A 20,960-nucleotide genomic window follows, 5' to 3' on the forward strand; every position below is an offset into this window, starting at 1 on the left:
GTATATTGAAGCGTTATAATGCGCCTAATGGTTACGGAGAAAATTCAAAAAAGTTGTAAATTTAAAATTCCTATGTTATTCTTATGGAGGATAAGTAAACTGTTGTAGTTTGCTTTATTAACATATTTTGCCCAAATTTGGAAAATGTTTTTATTTCTTACTAACTATTAACATTTTACATAAAAAAAAAACACTTTAACCCTCCCTGTTGCAGCAAACCTAAGTATGTGTTAAACTGATTTGATTTAAATAGGGAATAAATGTGATATTTTTAAGGAGACATTTTAGTGTAAATCCAATTAGGCAAATGGAAATTCGCTTAGTCTGCAGGTTTGCATTTCACAGTCTGCGGGGGCATTTTACATTTGTCCATTCTTGTTTGACAACCAATTTAAAAAGTGTACAATGTTGTTCAAGAAATGTTCTGTAGCTTATTTTACCCTTTGACCCACTTCAGTACGTACAAGTTTACAAAAATACAATTGCTATACACTACAACCTAACTAATAGTCAGGGAAGTATACACAGAATTTATTACATGTAAGAGTAAATAACATTGATATCAGCGATGTCACTTTAGCTACCTCCTTGTACAGGTCTGCAGCAGTCTTCAGCATCCTGACAAGGACACAGGACAACAATGCCGAGTGATGGATCAGCTGATAGTAGATCTACAGCTGCTGGATATATTGCTTCATCCTTCTCATGTAATTGTGTGCGTTCCCATATACCTGCTTGGGACTATTTACAGAACAGGGGGTATTTAAAACAGGTATATACTTATTTTGCCATGTGGTTAATGGGTGTTATTTGACTTGAGTTTGTTGTAAGAGATGGGGAGATCTAGGTTAAGCTTACCCAAGAGGTAAGGTACCTAAATTTCGTCAGACAGATCGAATAATTAGCTTTTAAATTCAAGGATCTGGATTTAAATAACGGCAATCTCAGTAGTAAGCAAGTATATGATTTGCATTCCATTTTTAAAGGAGTGTTTATTTTATTTTATTTTTTTTTACCTAGTAGTAATCAATTTAATCAAAATCCTTCTAAATAATTAGATTTTTTTATTTAAAAGACGTCTAAAATTCATTTTTTACTATTAACTGTATCACGTTGCATTTAATTTGTCTGAAAGCAAAGAACTAAATAATTTATATACACACTTAGGCTCTATTTATTTGATCAAGTGTAATAATAGGGAATGCTGGTAATCCCATTAGTTTATCCTCTTCAGACATGATCTCAGTTGGGGAAATTAAAGCTGTAAACATCCTTCGGGAATTCAAAGTTCCTTAAGGAGAAGTCTTCAAAATATTGTTGGATGGAAAACTTATTTTATTTCGGGAACCCCTTAATGATTTAATTTAGGACGGTTTTGCTAGAGGAAAAATATAATGTCTAGATATAATCTAGAAAAAGTTTCAGGTATTGTAGCATATTTTGTATACAGAAAAAAATCCATACTGGTTGATATTTAGTGCTATAGTTGGTAATTGTTTGAAATAGTAAACCCTAGAGTATTGGAACTATGTACAATTTTTTACAAACTAATTATGAATAAATTATTAGGCTTTTTAAAATAAAACACGAAAATATTGTACACAAAAACACAATACAAAAAACTTGAATACAAACATAATCAATTATTTCACCGCATCCAAAGCTATCGTGATATTTTATCAGATGACCACAACTAGGACAGTCAGCGTCCATTTCTCTCAATTGCGCAACCGCAAGAGGCGTCCGAGCAATTACGTTTACACAGATATTTTCCCAGGCGCAACCGACCAGATCGAATAATTCACGGTGTGAAAGGAATCGCTGTTCAAATTTAAAACTAGATCCTTAGTTTACGGTTTGCAGGATCACGACGAGGCTGAGGATGTCCTGGGACTGTCCTTCCTCGTCCTGTGTCCTTGAGATTGAGTCTTTCTACCGTTATGTGCTGAGGCTATAGTTAGCCTGCAGTCAAGGAAAATAATTGGCAGATAATATTTGTCATGCAATAAACAATAGAATATAGAAGGAGACGCTTACTAGTCCTTTAAGAGTTGATATTACCCCTCTTAAAAAAAACTAAATTTTCTTTAAATAAGGCAGTTTACGGTAATAGTTATAGAGACGGAGGCGTTTAGGAGTTAATGAATTTTCATAGTTTCCTATAACCAAAAATGGATCAACAAAAGGTCTAAGTGACTTTTTTCATTGTTGAAAATGTTTAACGTGACATTTTTTCAGATTTAAACAAACAATTTAGACATTGTTTTACATAGTTTACAGGTTGTTACAGAAACTCTGTCTCTAAATGATAATAAAATAAGGTTTAGGTCAGTAACGTCTTATATTCAAACCACAGTTCGGCATTGCTCGAAATTTATTTAAGACTATTAGTCTTATAAGATTACATTTCAAGAGGTCTACCACTGATGAAGACTGTTAAAATATATTTAGAGAGTGCAATATTTTTCCATAAATAAATATATTAACATTTTTAGAAGTTACATTTAATTAAACATAAACTTGACATTCAAAATAATATTGTTTTGACTAGATCTAAATACAAATCACATAAAAATAAATGGCACCCTTGTCAAAATGACCATATATTATAGGTTATATTATATTATTATATTATAGGTTTATATATTTTTTCTACTCATCACTTTTTTCGATAGTAAGTTTTATTAAACTTTACCTAGCTCACGTTATTATCAAAATGATCATCGAAATTTCACCTTCTGGTCTTAGGTATATAAACTTTCTTATAGCAGTGCATTTTCTCTTACGACGAAATTTAAAATACAACCGGTTGCTACGTGTACTCAAGAAATACATTATTTAGCCGACCCAAATTTACCTCATCAGGTATAAGACAAATTTAGGGTGTATAGAAACTCCAATTGTAAGGGTAGAGTTCTTTAAACCCCACCATTATGCTATCTTATGAAGATACCACGGTGGAGAGTGAAAGTAAATAGTGCTGTGTGATACATTAGATGCATGGAGCAATTAAGACATTAGCATCAATGTGTTGCCCGTCACGCACGAGCAAGCAGAAGACAGAAGACTCACGCTGGGTGACTGAAGGTATAGCCTCTAGGTGAAGCTGATGTTCATCATTTGATGCCTTGATAGCTCGATAACTTGATAACACGATGTCTTAAATGGTAAACTAGATGATTTGAGAATCTTGAGCTTGATAAACTAGACAACTTGTTATCTTGGTTTTTAAACATGTACAGTATAACTAGAAAACTTAATAGTAAATAGTTTTTCCTTATTTTTTTAGAATATCATTTATGTAATAGATTTTCGCCTTCTGATTTTTGTACTTTTTTATTCCTTGTCACAATATAGTATAAATCATGACAGCATTTAAAGGGTTTTTAGGTTTTCGGATATTATTTCATATATTCTTTCGACTCATAATTTTTTTCGATATTTAATAAGTTATATTAAACTTTACCAAGCTCACATTTCTTTGTTCCTGGATTCCAAAGTTACAGCCAAAGAGTACTAAACAATAATACAGTTTGTCCTAGCTGATAGGTGTACTGTTTCATATTATTTAGATTCTTTTACTGTTTGACTTTCAACAGTGAGTTTTTTTACTTCCAATATCTAGACAAAGACATTTTTGAATCAGCCATAAAAAGTCTACATACAAACTTTACCCAATAAAACCTAGAGTCTTTGTAAAGCACCCTTTGAGCCCTGAGTTTTTTTACTCCCAATATCTAGTTAAAGACATTTTTGAATCAGCCATAAAAAGTCTACAAACTTTACCCAATAAAACCTAGAATCTTTGTAAAGCACCCACTCATCCCTAGCAGGCCGGCTGAAAGACGTGTCAAAGCCTTGGAGTTTGCATGAGTGGCCAATACATCGCATCCCACGATTCTGTCACCCATCCAAGTCGGACATGGAGTAATTGATTTACTAATTGAACTCCACAAGAGCACCAAATTGATTGGCCTATTACTCTCCAGACAGGCACGCCTTTTAGACATTATAATCCGATGATAATCATTTGTTTGTGGCCGGCACAGAATCTACAAACAATGCTGGGGGTATTTTAATTAAGTATTATGTCGCTCTCGACCTAACTCGTTGTGATTAATTTATTCATGGACTGTTTGACAATGGTCTAGTTTCTTGGAGTTTGAAACAGATGGATGGTGTGGAATAAATAATTTTTTTTTCGATTATTTAAAGTAGTTTGTTTTGGAGGTTGGTTAGATACCCCAATAGATACACTTTGGATGGTTTTAACCACTCTTACAATCACATACAATCGTTATGCTCTTTAAGAAGGTTTATGCCTAGTACACTAAAGTAACCTCTTCTTGATTCATGTTTTGTGTATGAGGGCATGGAAAAAACATTAATACTTATTTAACGGAAAATAAATTAAAATGTGTATAACAACACTATAAAATGTATATTTACACTTAAACTGTCAACTCACTCTACTTAAATACTTATAAAATGTGGTAAGTATTTATTGATTTCAATTTGACACTGCAATCATCATCAGACCCTAAAGGTGGATGGCAAGAATATCTATGGCGTCCCTAGTTACGAGGTTCTGATGATTCGCCTATAGGGTATGATGATGATTGTCGGGTCAATCGAATTAGATCATTACTCACCATCATTTATATGCATTTACCGATATAGGAGTAGGCAGTATGGGTGTAAATACGATTTGTTTCAAGTTTTATTAGACGTATTTTTATATAATTTACGTAAATTTAATAACATATACAATTCTAATGAAGGAGTTATTCATTATGTTTTTCAAATTTAAAAATTTTTCAGCAAGCATTTTCGCTAACTTTGGTCAACTGCCGTATCAACTTTACAAATACCTTTCCTTCACTTTTCCATTGATGTGTCTTCCTATACCACATCCTCTCTAATTCACCAAGGCCCTTTTGGATCAATAACAAGAGAAATACAGTAGTACTTTTATGAGTACGGCCATCTCTAACTCTCCACACATTTTGCATGTTTTTGCCACACATTTTACACTACGCCCTCCAAACGCACAATGCAAAGCAGTGTAAAGCCAATCTGTAATTTCCAATGGTGGCTGCTTCCAACCTCTCCGTGTGATAAATTATAGATGGTATCAGAAGCATAACTGGCGACATAGCATTCCTACAGATCTCAGATACGCTCTACCCTAGAGTCTATAGTGGCTGAGGCTCTGCTCTAGCAGTACTCTGCTATCTCAATACAGCTTTCTAGAGCTAGTTAGCGCATTGTCAGTGTGGTTTATCTCGCCCTATATAGGGAAGGTGTATTTAACACCTTCATTTTATCACGTTTTGTCCGCATTCTGAGGAGATTGGCTTGTGGTGTATACTTTGACAAGATCTGTCAATTAACATGTTTGGCAGGGTTTAAATAGAGATGAACAGAAAAAATTTAATTTATGGGCTAAGATCGGATTTGTAAAATGTTTGCACAGTATTCCCTTATTTCACGAGTCCAGCTACATTTCTTTGTGGTATTACGATTAATGTTGACTTTTGTGGATATTTTTCAGTTGGCTTATACTAAATCTAAATTAAGGGTGTAAAGTTTAACTACTTAGGATGCCACTGATTACTACTGTAAGTGACTAAATTTCGTTCTGTTGCTATACACTCGTTATATCTTCATAGAATCTGTATACGGTCATAGAATCTTTCGTGACAGCCATGCAGCTGTTAGAGAAACTTCTGCACTGAATTTGTAGGCTACATCTATTTGTACCCGATTGCAACCCAAGTGTCATCAATCTAGCAAAATCATAGGCAAAGTGTTATCTAAAACCTCAGAGTTTTCTGATTTGGCAAGAGAAAAGACAGAGCCTTTAAGAGTTCGAAATTGGATCAAAATGTCTTTGTTTATTACAGGCTTCCAATACGATGTTCCTGATTTCTGGTTAAAAGCCAAAAGTGATGATCTTATCTGTTATCAAGTAACCCAGGGTAAATCACTCTTCCTAAAATTATATCCCTATCATTCTTTGTTAAAAATCACCCTATAAGCTTGCCCATCACATCGTAACCTTGAATCAATTTTCTAATGTGACCTGGGTGTTTACAAGATTTGGAAGCCGGTTTCCCCCTATTTTTAATTTCTTTGCCTGTGAACGCTTCTTCAGACAGTAATGTATCATTAGATCCTATTCACTCTGACCCGATCACTCTTGTACTTATCACTGCGAGCAGACTCTATGAGGGTGTTACTGGAATGAATCTTCTGGTGAAGATTTTGTAGTCAATCTTCCCCCCAATTTAATTTCTGACCTATGGTCACTTCTTCAGACACACCCTTCCCTCTGACCCGATCTAGTCATCTAGCATAGTTGTAGTTCATCTATGCTTGTACTCAGTAGAGCTCGCGGCCTGTATGAGGGCGGCGTCGGAATAATTTTTCTGGTAGAGATTTGGAAGGCAATCTTCCCCTAATTTTAATTTCTGATCTGTGTTCGATTCTTCAGACAATTCTCTATCAGCACACCCTTCCCTCTGACGCGATCTAGTCATCTAGCATAGTTGTAGTTCATCTATGCTTGTACTTAGCACGGCTTGCGGCCAGCCTGTATGAGGGCGGCTCCAGAGTAAATCGTCCGGTAATGTTCTTTGATTTGCAGCCTGCACCGCTCCGGGCTCGCATACACAGCTAATATGGCCTTGCTCTGTTTTGCCCATTGTCTTCTCTAGTTTTGCGTTCCATTATATAGATACACTGTGTCAATATATATTCTCTGAGGGGATTTAACGAAATTTATAGGATACATTTCCGTGTAACTACAATGTTTGAACGAAAATGATGTTTTTTGACAAGACTTTTTAATGTTGGTTCTTTTGTCTGTAACCATTGAGTATCTGAATTTAACGTATTGTATGTCACGTATGAAATCTCATATAATATCATTATTGCAACGATCAAAATATGATCATCATTTACTGTGGCGTAAAATTAACACTCAATTGCAAGGTAATTTTTAAATAGCCATCGAGTGAGCACACCTCCTTTAAACCTTCTTTCTCCCTCTTTGCCATGGAACATTTAATTAATTTTGATTAATGTTACCTTTTTTATGAAGAGGGCCTTTTTTTATTATCTGGACGATTAATACCTTTCGAGTGAGTACCTGAAAAGAAACTATAAATTACTTCTACTGTCTAAAAAGTTTTCTAATTTGTCTGTGTTATGATCCTACTTGACAAATATTTGTCTCACAAGTGACACATTCGTGGCACCTGTAAAATGCGAAGGCAAATATTGAATATTTTGTTCTATAAATTGTGAGTTGAAAATTAAGCTAAAATATCTAATAAGTTATGGAGAAAATTAAGCTATAAGCAAATTTCGTAATGGTTTTTTCGGTCCTATACTATGTTGATAACGGTAATCTGGACCCATTAAAACAAATTTCACATTTAGCACCTTTTATATTGGGTGATTGCTATCATACTTTCCAATGTCCTTCTAAAATAATTTTACTCAAGCAAGTAACTTGTATTGAAATATTTATCTTGATAGATTCTATTAACACATATTTAAGGATAAACTCAAACCCCAGTGAAGATTGCAACAACCTGTTCCATGTAGCACTGCAAGGTGGCCGAACCACCTTACAACGATGTAAATTCGCCTCAGATCCGATCACCATGGGATGTTCTACTAGTGTAAGCAAATCGGCGGGTGTCCGTCACCCTGACGAATGCTGCGCCGAGTCGTCGTGTACAAGTGTGTAGGTACAAGTGACCTATATATCGTGGCCTAACGCCGATGTTAATGCTTGTCGGGCTTCTGTACATCCCAGCCTTGTACAGACCCGAACTCCTGTAATGTATTAATAATACATCAGCGCTCTGATTGACAAGAACCCCAAGGAGCTCATGGTGGTTTCAACATTGTAGTCAACAATGTTCTTTTCACGGTTTTGATCAAGTGCTAGAAAATGCTGCGTAAAGTATTTTTTTTTTTTTTTTTTTTTTGTTCTGGTGTTATATAAATTCTCTTTTTTAAGGTTTGGCATGTACTTCAAATACGAAAGTGTTTGAATAAAGTAATTATTTAATTCTACCCCTAGTGTGTATTTGTAACAAACAATTTTGCTGCTGTGGAATAATTCATTTAAATTTTGAAGGTTTTTAACCAGTTAAATATAGGGTCTTCTTTGAGTGAAACCTTTTTCCTATCACGTCTTGATTCTTATCAAAGAGTCTCCTAAACGTCATCAAGCAATTTGAAATATCTTATGAATAGCAAAAGATTGCAATTGGGAGGTGATTCGAAGCATTAGTTACAGACCTATTGATCACACAGTTACAGACTACACCTGTGGTTGGATGTTGATGAAATTTTGGATGTGGGTACTATCTCCATTATTTTGGTATCAATGGTTTCTTCAAGTTGTTTTTGAAAATTTTGATTTTTAAGGTGATTTTCAGATAAACCCCATTAAATAATTAAAATGATAGGGTTTCCACAAAAATGGTTTGAACATTAAAAACTTTATACTATGGCCCTTTAAACTCTGATCAAAATGTACAACCCCCAATGATGTAAAAATTACGGTTGAAAAATATGCAAATTTTTATGATTTTACCCATTAAATCCATCATTACACTGCTTACCCATTATACGAGGTTTTTACAAGCTATAGGGAGAAAGTTATCACTTTGCTGATAGCATTTATTTTACTGAATTACTTGACTCAATCTCACTCTCCACCCGATCCCACACTATACGTAACACTGCTGGCAGCGTTGGGTCGGTTTTACACTACTAGTACCGTGTGACACTGCGAATGTAAATGTATCCACATAACACATATCCCCGGCACGAAACTTGCCTCAGGCGGTGCCTCACATTTACCACATCCCCCGTACCTTTCCCGCATACCTTTCTCCAAAATTTGCAAACCCCCGTTCCCATGGCGCCGTGCCTGATAACGCATCTGCTCTCGTTGGAATACGAAACGGCGATATCACTGATCGATCGATAGGTAAATCAGTTCGACCGTTACTCAAGGAACAGTTTGCTTGGTGGAACAGTTGAAATGTAACTTCTTCAGTGATAAGTTTTTTTTAAGGTTAGTACGAAAAAGTGTTTCAAAATTGGAACCTCGATCGTCGATAACAAGAGGCCCTTCAACAAGAATCATTTTCAAATATTATAGATTCTATGTAACTCTTAATGACATGTTATTGATAATCTTGATAAGAAGTATTTTTTAATAATTCCCATTAGAGATATTCTATTAATTTTCTACTGTAATCTATTAAGAATGGTTAAAATTTTACGTTTTATCTGACATTACAAATTAAATATTACAAATTTCTTCCAAAAGACCTATAATTAGTAAGCTAGGTATTTTTACTGAACTCTAGGTATTTAAACTGAGTTAAAGTAATAAAATAGTTCTTAATGCTGTATCTTTTCAATGACCACGAATGACCACAGTGATGTTAATCTTTTCTCTTTGGGGACAACACTAATAGTAATCATGATCAGTTGTCAAAGAAGTGGTTTGTTTAGAAGTTAGTTGGCAGGCAGGTTACCTTCCTCAGGTCCCTTATACTAGAGGCATGTAACCTGCTTACATACTTGCCTCGTGTAAACAGCGTATAGACCATTGGGTAAATGGATTAAACAAAGTTTTCTGAGAATAGTCAAATTAATTAATCTCCTATCGAATTAATGTCCTTATAGAAGATACCCATAATTCCCAAACTAATAAAACCAAGCTATACCAATAAATAAAATAGTATGCTTAGTAAGTCTTTTTCGTAAACATGTAAAAAAATAATAAGCGAAATAATAAAAACCAGAGTACCCTGAAATTCATTTTTATTTAAACTGATACGTATTTCGGCACTAAGGCCATGATCACAGTATGAGCTATATAAAAGTATGTAAACAAATAAAATAAATAAATAGTTAATAACATATGTTTTGAATTCATATTAAATTTTGATTAAATGGTTAAGTGTATTTTTTAACATGTAAATGTGCAAGATTCTTCCCTGATTTGTCTGATTTTTTCATGTATTGGATTTTGCTTTTGTTTTTGCATTACATTGAGAATTTGGTCGCCGTATTCTTTTGATTGTAGGTGCAGTATATTTGCAGCTCTTCTTTTATATCAATTTTTTCACCTTTTTTCATAATTTAGAATTTTGACACATTCTTCTAATTTGCCATAATTATGATTATTTTCTAATATGTGTTCTGCATACATTGAGCGTTGGGGTGTTTTATTGTTTGATTTTACGGCTTGGATATGTTCTTTGAATCTGCATGAAAATGCTCTTCCAGTCTGACAAAAAAAATATAAAAATTTCAAATTCTTTGCAAAAACCGTAAAAAATTACATTTCCATAGATTTTGTCTGTAACTACACACCAATTCAATTATAAATTAATTTACTGTGGTACATTAAAATAAAATATTCGTATGCTACTTTTCTAATTCTATACAGAATAATCAACACAACCTTTGGTCAAAAACTACTCTTGACAAATATTTCCTCACTATCAGTTAATTACTTCGGATCGTATCAGGAAATCTCTTCCCCACTTGCAGCCAATGGCTTGATCCAGGAATGTTGAGATATTCACGGAGAGCCTGTATATGGAGTCTGGTCATACGGCGCTCACTGTTCAATGCTCCCCAACAAATAGGCCTGTCTGCCAGCATCCGTTACTTGCGTTAATCCGATGGACAAATCCGCAATCACATACCTATCTGAGTCCAGTTCACTTTGTATTGCGATTGAACTGTCTAAGGATTGAGAGTAGGTTGGTTAGCGGATCGGAATACATTTTCTAACGAGTGCTGTAAGAAATTTGTATTTGCATGAACTATACATCCTTTTAGTGAGTCCTAAGTCCTAATATGACTGGGACGGGTGGCGTCGTCCCATATCATTTGGTCCTAATCGAGCCTGATGCTGAATTTCAGTCCTCAATTTCAATTCTCACATATCTCGTTTCTTCCTCTCTAACAGTTTCAATAACTATAACTTAATTATTAATGAGATTAAAATCCAAAATTTGTTTGAGAAGTCAGTGGTGTATTCAGTGAACATCTGTCAGGTAGGCCTACTTTTCTTTATTATTCAACCAATGAGGGATTTTCTAAAAATATTTGTTTTGAGGTAATAACCACATTAGTCCTCATCCTCATAACCTAAAAACAAAGGTTCGTCTAGCATAGGCCTATATGAAATTGTGAAATGCCTATATATGCAACTTCTTTTTAATAGCTATTTAAATTATACCACAGAGAATAGACCATTATGGTGGTCTATTGTCTGTAATTATACTGAATTATTTAAGTTTACATGAATTATCTTAAATTATAATCGATACTAAATGTTTTGATAATTTATCAATTAGTCTAATATATCATTTCGGGTGAACTAGAACTAGAAATAGCACTGAAAAACTTAAATCTAGCTGTAATTTCTTGGGAGAAACCGTAGATTTTGTATCATCATAGGCTAACTGTATCTACAGCAAGTGTAATTGTTATTGTAAATTTAATTATAACTCCTAGCAGTTTTTTTTTTTTTAATTTTTTTTACAGCGAATAATTAGTGTGTTGCACATTTAGGCCTATACATTTGTTCAATCTGTCATCATTTAACTCTCAAATGACTATGTTCAGTAAATTCTCGTATTAAAGTAGATTTGAAAATTCTACAACTAAAAAAGCTTTAAAATATATGTATTACAATCTTACCACATGATAATTACAAAAAATTACTTTCTCAAACGAATCCCATAAGAGTCAGGAATAGAAGAATTAAAACAAAAACTTAGCTTACAAATCTTAGTTAATCTATGGTAACATTGATATTGGCATTTCCTACAATAGTACAATTTGCACTCAATACTTCCCTACTACTCCTCATTGGGGAAAGTGACACCCAAGACAAGGTATTCAAGACGCTATAAGCAATACCATATCGAAACGCAGGCGGCGACAGAACAGTAACTGAGATATAAATCTGCTGCGATCACAAGATTTGATTTAAACTGAGTCTCCCAGTTCATTTCCATTGAATGCTGAATCGACCGTTTCTCAGCTCCGTTTATCCGTTATATTTATATCTTATCTTCGCAATCCTATGGTTATCAATTTCAGCCTTTCACCCATCTCCAATGCCAATGTGTCGTAGCCGTAGTGTTAGGTGTGTATAGCGTCCATATACTGTGTGGATACACTGCACAAGCAACAGAGATGAGGGCAAATTTTATGGTTGTTTTATCGTGGCAAAAGTGAGTAACATTGATGAGGGTGTTTACTAGTTTTGTGAGAACAATTTGTTGCTAAATTGTTTAAACATTGAAAATAGAGTTTTAGTTTTGGATTAGCATAGTTCTACCACTTATGTTTTAGCACTATTTTGTAAACTGGTGGTATGAAATGAATGAGGAAAATGCAAGAACATATAAATGGTAGATCATCTAAGTGATATATCATGATTTTTTGCCCTTAGACACAAATTTCTAGTCCGGTATAGTTTTTCATGCTAGTCTTAGGTGTGCGGCATTACCTCTTGGATAAAATCCATTGGTATACGGTGGAATTTAAACCCGTGACCACAGGGACCGAAGTCCCGCGCTCCACCATTAGACCAGCTCGCTCTCCTGATTTTTTCTCTCGAATTGCTCCATAACACCCAGAATAAGGTTAAGTCGTGATATTTACAGTGTCAAATATCACGCATAACACTAGCTCAATTGTCCAAGAATTAGTTGCAAATTATCAGAACCTTTCATTCAAAACGTAAAGTAAACAAACAGGGGATAAAAGTTTTCATAATTTCCCCCTAGCTATTAGCGGATTTGTATGGCAATACTTTGGATCGAACCACATACCAATTTAAATTTAAAACCCAAAAAGTGTATGAGATACAATCTATCTTAGTTAATCATTGCTCAAGTTATGATAGTTGACAAATCATTCACCCTTAACACCACAGAGCATGCGCATAGTTTCGCTCCACACCATAGCGCCCCCCATGGATTGATAATTGGCTGTAGTCTATTGCTCGGATTGAGATCGTCGCCAAGGTTTGTGTCGTTTTACAATAGAGCTTGATTGCTTTGTGCTTGACAATGGTGGTGTTCTGATTTTCTGTATGAATAATGCATACCGACCTTTCAGCAGTATTACCTAACTACGACGTCAAATGTGTACTAGTTTATAACATAAATTCAACATTTTTTAAATATTTTTAGCATTGGTATAAAAACTAGAGCAATTAATGTAAAATTCATCTCTGACGTCTTCAATATATAAGGCTAGATCTTATAGAGTCGTGATACTAGTGTGCTCTATGCAGCAAACAAGGAATACCAACAATGAATAGTATTCCTTGCTCGATGGCTCTATGGTCTGTTCTGCTATGAGTATACTCCATGGTGTGATAGACTGTACTCTATGTAACCATCTCCCGCCAGATCTCGCACAGTCGTGATACCCATACTAGTGTGCGTTATGGTCTGCTCTCCTATGAGTATACTCCATGGTGTAGTAGACTGTACTCTATGTACCCATCTCCCGCCAGATCCCGTACAGTCGTGATACCAGTGTGCTCTATGGTCTGCTCTGCTATGAGTATACTCCATGGTGTGGTAGACCGTACTCTATGTACCCATCTCCCGCCAGATCTCGCACAGTCGTGATACTAGTGTGCTCTATGGTCTGCTCTGCTATGAGTATATTCCATGGTGTGCTAGATTGTACTCTATGTACCCATCTCCTGCCAGATCTATCAAAGTCGTGATACTAGTGTACTCTATTGTTTGTCTGCTATGAGTATACTCCATGGTGTGGTAGAACGTACTCTATGTACCCATCTCCCGCCAGATCTCACACAGTCGAGATACTAGTGTACTCTATTGTTTGTCTGCTATGAGTATACTCCATGGTGTGTTAGAAAGTACTCTATGTACCCATCTCCCGCCAGAACTCACACAGTCGAGATACTAGTGTACTCTATTGTTTGTCTGCTATGAGTATACTCCATGGTGTGGTAGAACGTACTCTATGTACCCATCTCCCGCCAGATCTCACACAGTCGAGATACTAGTGTACTCTATTGTTTGTCTGCTATGAGTATACTCCATGGTGTGTTAGAAAGTACTCTATGTACCCATCTCCCGCCAGAACTCACACAGTCGAGATACTAGTGTACTCTATTGTTTGTCTGCTATGAGTATACTCCATGGTGTGGTAGAACGTACTCTATGTACCCATCTCCCGCCAGATCTCACACAGTCGAGATACTAGTGTACTCTATTGTTTGTCTGCTATGAGTATACTCCATGGTGTGGTAGAACGTACTCTATGTACCCATCTCCCGCCAGATCTCACACAGTCGAGATACTAGTGTACTCTATTGTTTGTCTGCTATGAGTATACTCCATGGTGTGGTAGAACGTACTCTATGTACCCATCTCCCGCCAGATCTCACACAGTCGAGATACTAGTGTACTCTATTGTTTGTCTGCTATGAGTATACTCCATGGTGTGTTAGAAAGTACTCTATGTACCCATCTCCCGCCAGATCTCACACAGTCGAGATACTAGTGTACTCTATTGTTTGTCTGCTATGAGTATACTCCATGGTGTGGTAGAACGTACTCTATGTACCCATCTCCCGCCAGATCTCACACAGTCGAGATACTAGTGTACTCTATTGTTTGTCTGCTATGAGTATACTCCATGGTGTGTTAGAAAGTACTCTATGTACCCATCTCCCGCCAGATCTCACACAGTCGAGATACTAGTGTACTCTATTGTTTGTCTGCTATGAGTATACTCCATGGTGTGGTAGACTGTACTCTATGTACCCATCTCCCGCCAGATCTCTCACAGTCGTGATACCAGTGTGCTCTATGGTCTGCTCTGCTATGAGTATACTCCATGGTGTGTTAGAAAGTACTCTATGTACCCATCTCTCGCCAGATCTCACACAGTCGTGATACTTGTGTGCTCTATGGTCTGCTCTGCTATGAGTATACTCCATGGTGTGGTAGACTGTACTCTATGTACCCATCTCCCGCCAGATCTCGCACAGTCGTGATCTCTGATGTTATCCGGCTCTACGTGCTCCAGCCGCTATCTCTCCATCTCCGATGCGTTTGGACCAATTTTCTCTATCTCACATTTTATTTGTATCACGCCTGCTTCGTTTTCCTATTCTTTGCTTTGGCGCCGCAAAGGTCGGTCGTGATTTCGTTTTGCAGTGTTCATTAGAATATACAGCATTACTTTCGTAAATATTTGTTGCTCCTATATTTATTTACCTTATTTGTTGTAACAGTAAAATAAAACCTTTATTCAAAGTATATATCTGAAATAGTTGTCCCTGAGTTTGTTATAGTATTTTCTAGATTGTCCTGTATTTTGAACATTTTATCACTGAATATAGCTCGTCTTCTGTTAAGAATGGAAAATTAAAATTTGAAATAATTTTCCTTAATTAAAAAACTATTATCATTTAAGATTTTTGAGAGAGGTACAAAAAAAAATTACCCTAACATAAATAGTTATGACCACCCATTCCAGAGAAGCTAGTGTTATGTAATATGATTCCTTTTGTACTGTCAAAGACTGTTTTGTTTATGTATGTAATGTTTACAGTTTTGTGCAATTCTCTCATGTAAAATGTAGCTGACTATTAAGTTGAATAAAACCATATAAATTTGGTTTCTAAACATTTCTTTTCATAACAATTTATTCAACTAAAACTTCTAACTAATTTTGTGGACTACAACATACATGAAATAATCTCAGAGGCTGATTCTTATACCGAAGCTATATCTATTCTTGACAAACTCTTTATAAAGCCTACTAATGAGGTATATTCACGTCATCAACTGGCCACTAGAAGACAGGAACCTGGAGAAAATATTGATCAGTATCTTCGAAAACTAAAAGAACTTAGTAAAGCATGCAACTTTAAATCTGTCACTGCTAATGAAAATCGCAACGAGTACATAAGAGACGCTTTCATTCGAGGACTAATATCACAGTCCATTCGACAAAGACTTCTTGAAAATCTAACTTTGACTCTTGAAGAAGCTTATAATCAAGCCATTACCTTGGAATCAGCTGAAAATCAGGCGGTTTCATATATTTCAAGCCCTTGTAACTCTATATCTCAGTCAACTCCTAAAGATGTTGATGTTACTGATACAAATGTTTCTCAGGCAGCTTCTGATTCGTCTTCACACCAATTATCCTCGATAAGAAGAGAAAAATGTTTCTTTTGTGGACGGCCACGACACTCTCGAGCCAACTGTCCTGCCAAAGACTCAGTTTGTAATATTTGTGACAAGAAAGGCCATTGGGCAACAGTTTGCAATTCTCGCAACCAAAGTAGGACATTTAAGGGTAAAACAACTCAAAGTGATAAGACAGAAATAAACTCAATGTCTTCTTCTCTTGTTGCTGCCTCACAAAAATGTCTTTCAAAAGCTACAGTGTCACTGATGTTAAACGGCAAACCAGTAGATGCACTCATTGATACTGGGAGTTCCGACAGTTTTATATCTGAAGCTACTGTGAAAAGATTCAATATTTCTAAATACCCAACAAAGCATGAAATATCGATGGCATCAACAAGTCATGTTTCATCAACTCTTGGCCACTGTATTGTTGACATGGTGTGCGATGGCCACGAATACCCACTGACAAAGCTGCTCATCTTAACTGATTTATGTGCCGATGTTGTAATTGGACATGACATCCTTCGGCAACATTCTGCTGTGGAGCTGAATTTCGGTGGTAAACGCCCACCCTTCAATGTTTGCAATCTACTTAGGGCTAAAGTATCACCACCACCACTGTTTGATAATCTAACTAATGACGTCAAGCCTGTAGCCATCAAGTCCCGCCGCTACTCTGAAGATGATAGTAAGTTCATAAAAAGTGAAGTAAGTAGGCTTATATCAGAAGGAATAATTGAACCGAGTAAATCACCTTGGAGAGCACAAGTGATTGTGGTCAACAATGGGCACAAGAGACGTCTCTGTATTGACTACTCTCAAACCATCAACAAATTCACACAGCTTGATGCCTACCCTCTACCTCACATTGAATCATTTGTCTCTAAGCTTGCTCAATACAAAGTGTTCAGTACAATCGATCTAAAGGAGGCATATCACCAAATACCTATTCGGAATGAAGATAAACCATTCACTGCATTTGAAGCTAATGGGAGACTTTACCAATACACTCGAATTCCTTTCGGCGTAACTAATGGTGTGGCGTGTTTTCAAAGAACTATTGATCAGATTATAGAAAATGAAAATCTACTAGACACGTTTGCTTATCTGGACGATGTAACTATTTGTGGTCGTAGCCAAGCAGAACACGATCAAAACCTACAGAGATTCATGGAAGCAACTAAAAAGTATAATCTTACCCTGAACAAAGAAAAATCTAAGTTTTCGTTGACCAGCATTCCAGTTCTGGGGTACATTGTAGAAAACATGTCCATGCGTCCTGATCCTGACCGCCTGCAATCACTCTTGAATTTCCCCGTTCCAACTGATAATGCAAGCCTTAAAAGAGCTCTTGGCATGTTGTCCTATTACGCAAAGTGGATTCCTAAATTCTCTGAAAAGGTTCATTGCCTTACTACAGTCAAATCATTCCCAGTAGGCAGTAAAGAAGTATTGGCCTTTAAGACATTAAAAGAAGAAATAGCGAACTCCAGCATGTCTGCAGTTGAAGAGAATATTCCATTTACTGTAGAAACAGATGCATCTGAATCAGCTATAGCGGCTACCCTTTCACAAGCTGGAAGGCCAATATGTTTCTTTTCAAGAACCCTAACTAAGAGTGAACAACATCTACCTGCTGTGGAAAAAGAGGCCCTCGCAATATTCGATTCAATACAGAAATGGAGGCATTTCCTGATTGGAAGACGGTTTAAATTAATTACAGACCAGAAATCTGTGTCATATATGTTCAATCAGAAACACGCGGGAAAGGTTAAGAACAACAAGATTTTAAAGTGGCGATTGGAACTAGCACCTTTCTCTTATGACATAGTGTACCGTTCTGGCAAGGAAAACGTAGTAGCAGATGCATTTTCACGAGTTTCATCTTCCATCTCTTGTAGAGATTTCGAAAAACTCCGTAGAATTCATTGTGACATTGGGCATCCTGGAATAGTACGGATGGTTCATTTCTTAAAAAGTAAAAATCTCCCTTACTCTATCGAAGATGTCAGGCGAATGACCGCTTCATGCTCTGTTTGTGCGGAAGTGAAACCTCGGTTCTACCAAAAAACCCCATCAACACTCATCCATGCAATGGCTCCTTTCGAGAGACTTAACATTGATTTTAAGGGGCCAATACCATCTGTGACAAGGAATAAATACATACTCACGGTTGTTGATGAGTTTTCAAGATATCCGTTTGCTATTCCTTGCTCGGACACATCAGCATCTTCTGTCATCAAAGCACTTACATCAATCTTCACCATCTTTGGTATGCCTGCTTTTGTCCACTCCGACCAAGGTTCTGCTTTCATGTCAAAAGAACTGAGTGATTTCTTACACTCTAAAGGAATCGCCACTAGCCGATCTTCACCTTATAACCCTCGAGGTAATTCTCAAGCTGAGCGATATAATGGAACGATTTGGAAGACTGTATCTCTTGTTCTGAGAAACAAGGGACTGAAGACAGAACAGTGGGAGTATGTTTTGCCAGAAGCTTTGCATTGTATACGCTCGTTACTATGTACAGCTACGAATGAGACCCCACATGAACGACTTTTCAAACACCAGAGACGATCATTTTATGGCACCTCTCAACCTCAATGGCTCATGAATCCAGGACCAGTATTAGTGAGAAGGCATGTAAGAAATAACAAATATGAACCTTTAGTGGAACAAGCTCAGCTGATAGAGGCTAATCCAGACTATGCTCGCATCAAGTATAGAGATGGTAGAGAGGCTCTGGTATCGGTGCGACATCTCGCTGTTCCTCCTGAAGCTATCCAACAAGAGGATGAGCCAGTGACTTCGGAAAATCCCAGTCAAGAACTAGATCCTGCTCTTCAAGACCTGAGACGTGAATCAAATCTGCTTCAACCTGAAATTGGGAACTCTATTCAGTCTGAAATCGAAACATCCCCTCTGCATGAGACCGTGACCCCTACTTCTGTGAGGGATAACGAAGAAACAAACCTGCGTCGTTCCACTAGAGTCCGAAGACCTCCCACCTATCTAAGGGATTACATTTAAAAAAAAAGATGGGGTGAATGTTATGTAATATGATTCCTTTTGTACTGTCAAATATTTATTCAGCTGTTTTATTTAAGACTGTTTTGTTTATGTATGTAATGTTTACAGTTTTGTGCAATTCTCTCATGTAAAATGTAGCTGACTATTAAGTTGAATAAAACCATATAAATTTGGTTTCTAAACATTTCTTTTCATAACAGCTAGAAGGAACATATTTCTGATCAGTTAAATGCTAACAAATTTCAAAATAGTCTGTTAGTTACCTTGATGGTTAAGTTACAGCCACACGCAATCGTTAAGACTCGCCGTTAGTTAAGTTGGCTCTCTAGCGGGTGGCAAAAGCCAAGGATTTCATTGTCTGACGTGCTGCGTTAATGGTTTTGGCTCGCGTCTAGACAACTTGACTTGTGATTAACATCAGAAATGTCAAACACTCATCATGCGAAGATACTTCCTGGCTTGTCTATCATCTCGCCTTCTATGGTCGAGTGAGGTTTGGTCTAGTGTTTGAAAACTACAAGACCATCGAATAAGAAGAACAGGTAAAGAGATTGTGTATGATGTTAGTGAGAAGCAAATGATTAAATGTAAACTCACTTTCATTCACACTTGGAGATGTTAATTGTCACAAGGATGTATGGTATAACAGATTGCACAGAAAAATGGTTGATATATTTTCTGGGGACGAGTTTAGTAAATTAACGGCAGGAAACACTTGGTACCCCAACTTAAATAAGAATCGTATTTATTGGTTTGCAGAATCAGGAATTAAATTTCTTCAAGTAACAACCGAATTAGTTTTAACCCGATAGTATACAGTAATTTGCACTAACTCACAGCATTTCCTATTTTTACAATTCCCAACTAATGGAATACTTTATAACTTATGCTATATTTTTCTTCCATAGACAGAATGGATCCTACATTCGTTTACAGACTTGTGAGTTTTCCCTTCTTATATTAATTTTGATTTGATAAGTTTATTATACCAAGTAACTTTACAACAATTCAAACACGTAGCGGCCTAACAGGCTTTATGGTTTGTCCAGGAAGTGTCCTCAGAGAAACACAAGTGTACACGTAGCGCGGACACGTAGTTTGTAAGAGTGTAAAAAAAATAGGTAAGCTAGGGATCTAAAACTCCACCATCATAAATGCATTTTAATAAGTAGGTACTATGGTTGAACTATTATCTAGTCGGGTAACTTATCAGAATTAAATTAAATTATTAACTGGACAATGCCAAATCTATACTTATTTAATACGCAAGCAGGATTTTTGTGACAATTACTCCTCCGAAACTACTGAACCGATTGGCATGTTTTTGGTGTCATTGGAAAGAGTGTAACGTGAAGTTGTGCAGGAAACTTTCTTTTTAGGGAAATATTTAGAGAGTTAGGCCCTGGGGCCCTTTAAAGTTTCGTATTTGTCCATAAGATTAACATGGGAAACAAACATTATTATGGAACTCCAGCTGTTATCAGAAATTGAAAGTTTTTTTTTTTTTTAAGATTTTATTAACCGATCAGCATTACATTGCTATACAGGTTAGGTGGTAATATAAGAAAGACAAAAATAACATTATTAATTACATTAACATATGTAGAGGTCAGCTAGCTATGGCTAGCCCCTCAGGCACTTATTGTCACTGTTTTAGCGGGTCGGACTGTA

General features: G+C 36.3%; 1 protein-coding gene across 1 annotated transcript in view; it reads left to right on the forward strand.

Annotated features, from left to right (window-relative positions):
* Window positions 1-19,289, forward strand: part of LOC129003504 (uncharacterized) — a 31,738-nt gene extending 12,449 nt beyond the window's left edge. The window contains exons 4-8 of the mRNA XM_054431800.1: window positions 597-707; window positions 13,592-13,806; window positions 14,364-14,427; window positions 14,995-15,168; window positions 15,879-19,289. Of these exons, the coding sequence (XP_054287775.1) occupies window positions 597-707; window positions 13,592-13,806; window positions 14,364-14,427; window positions 14,995-15,168; window positions 15,879-19,289 (3,975 nt within the window). The remainder of the gene's footprint in view (window positions 1-596; window positions 708-13,591; window positions 13,807-14,363; window positions 14,428-14,994; window positions 15,169-15,878) is intronic.
* The last annotated feature ends 1,671 nt before the right edge of the window (window positions 19,290-20,960 follow it).

This window comes from Macrosteles quadrilineatus, unplaced genomic scaffold (genome assembly GCF_028750875.1).
Source record: "Macrosteles quadrilineatus isolate MER2022 unplaced genomic scaffold, UCM_ALF_1.0 Scaffold_9__3_contigs__length_116548681, whole genome shotgun sequence".
NCBI classification, from domain to species: domain Eukaryota; kingdom Metazoa; phylum Arthropoda; class Insecta; order Hemiptera; family Cicadellidae; genus Macrosteles; species Macrosteles quadrilineatus.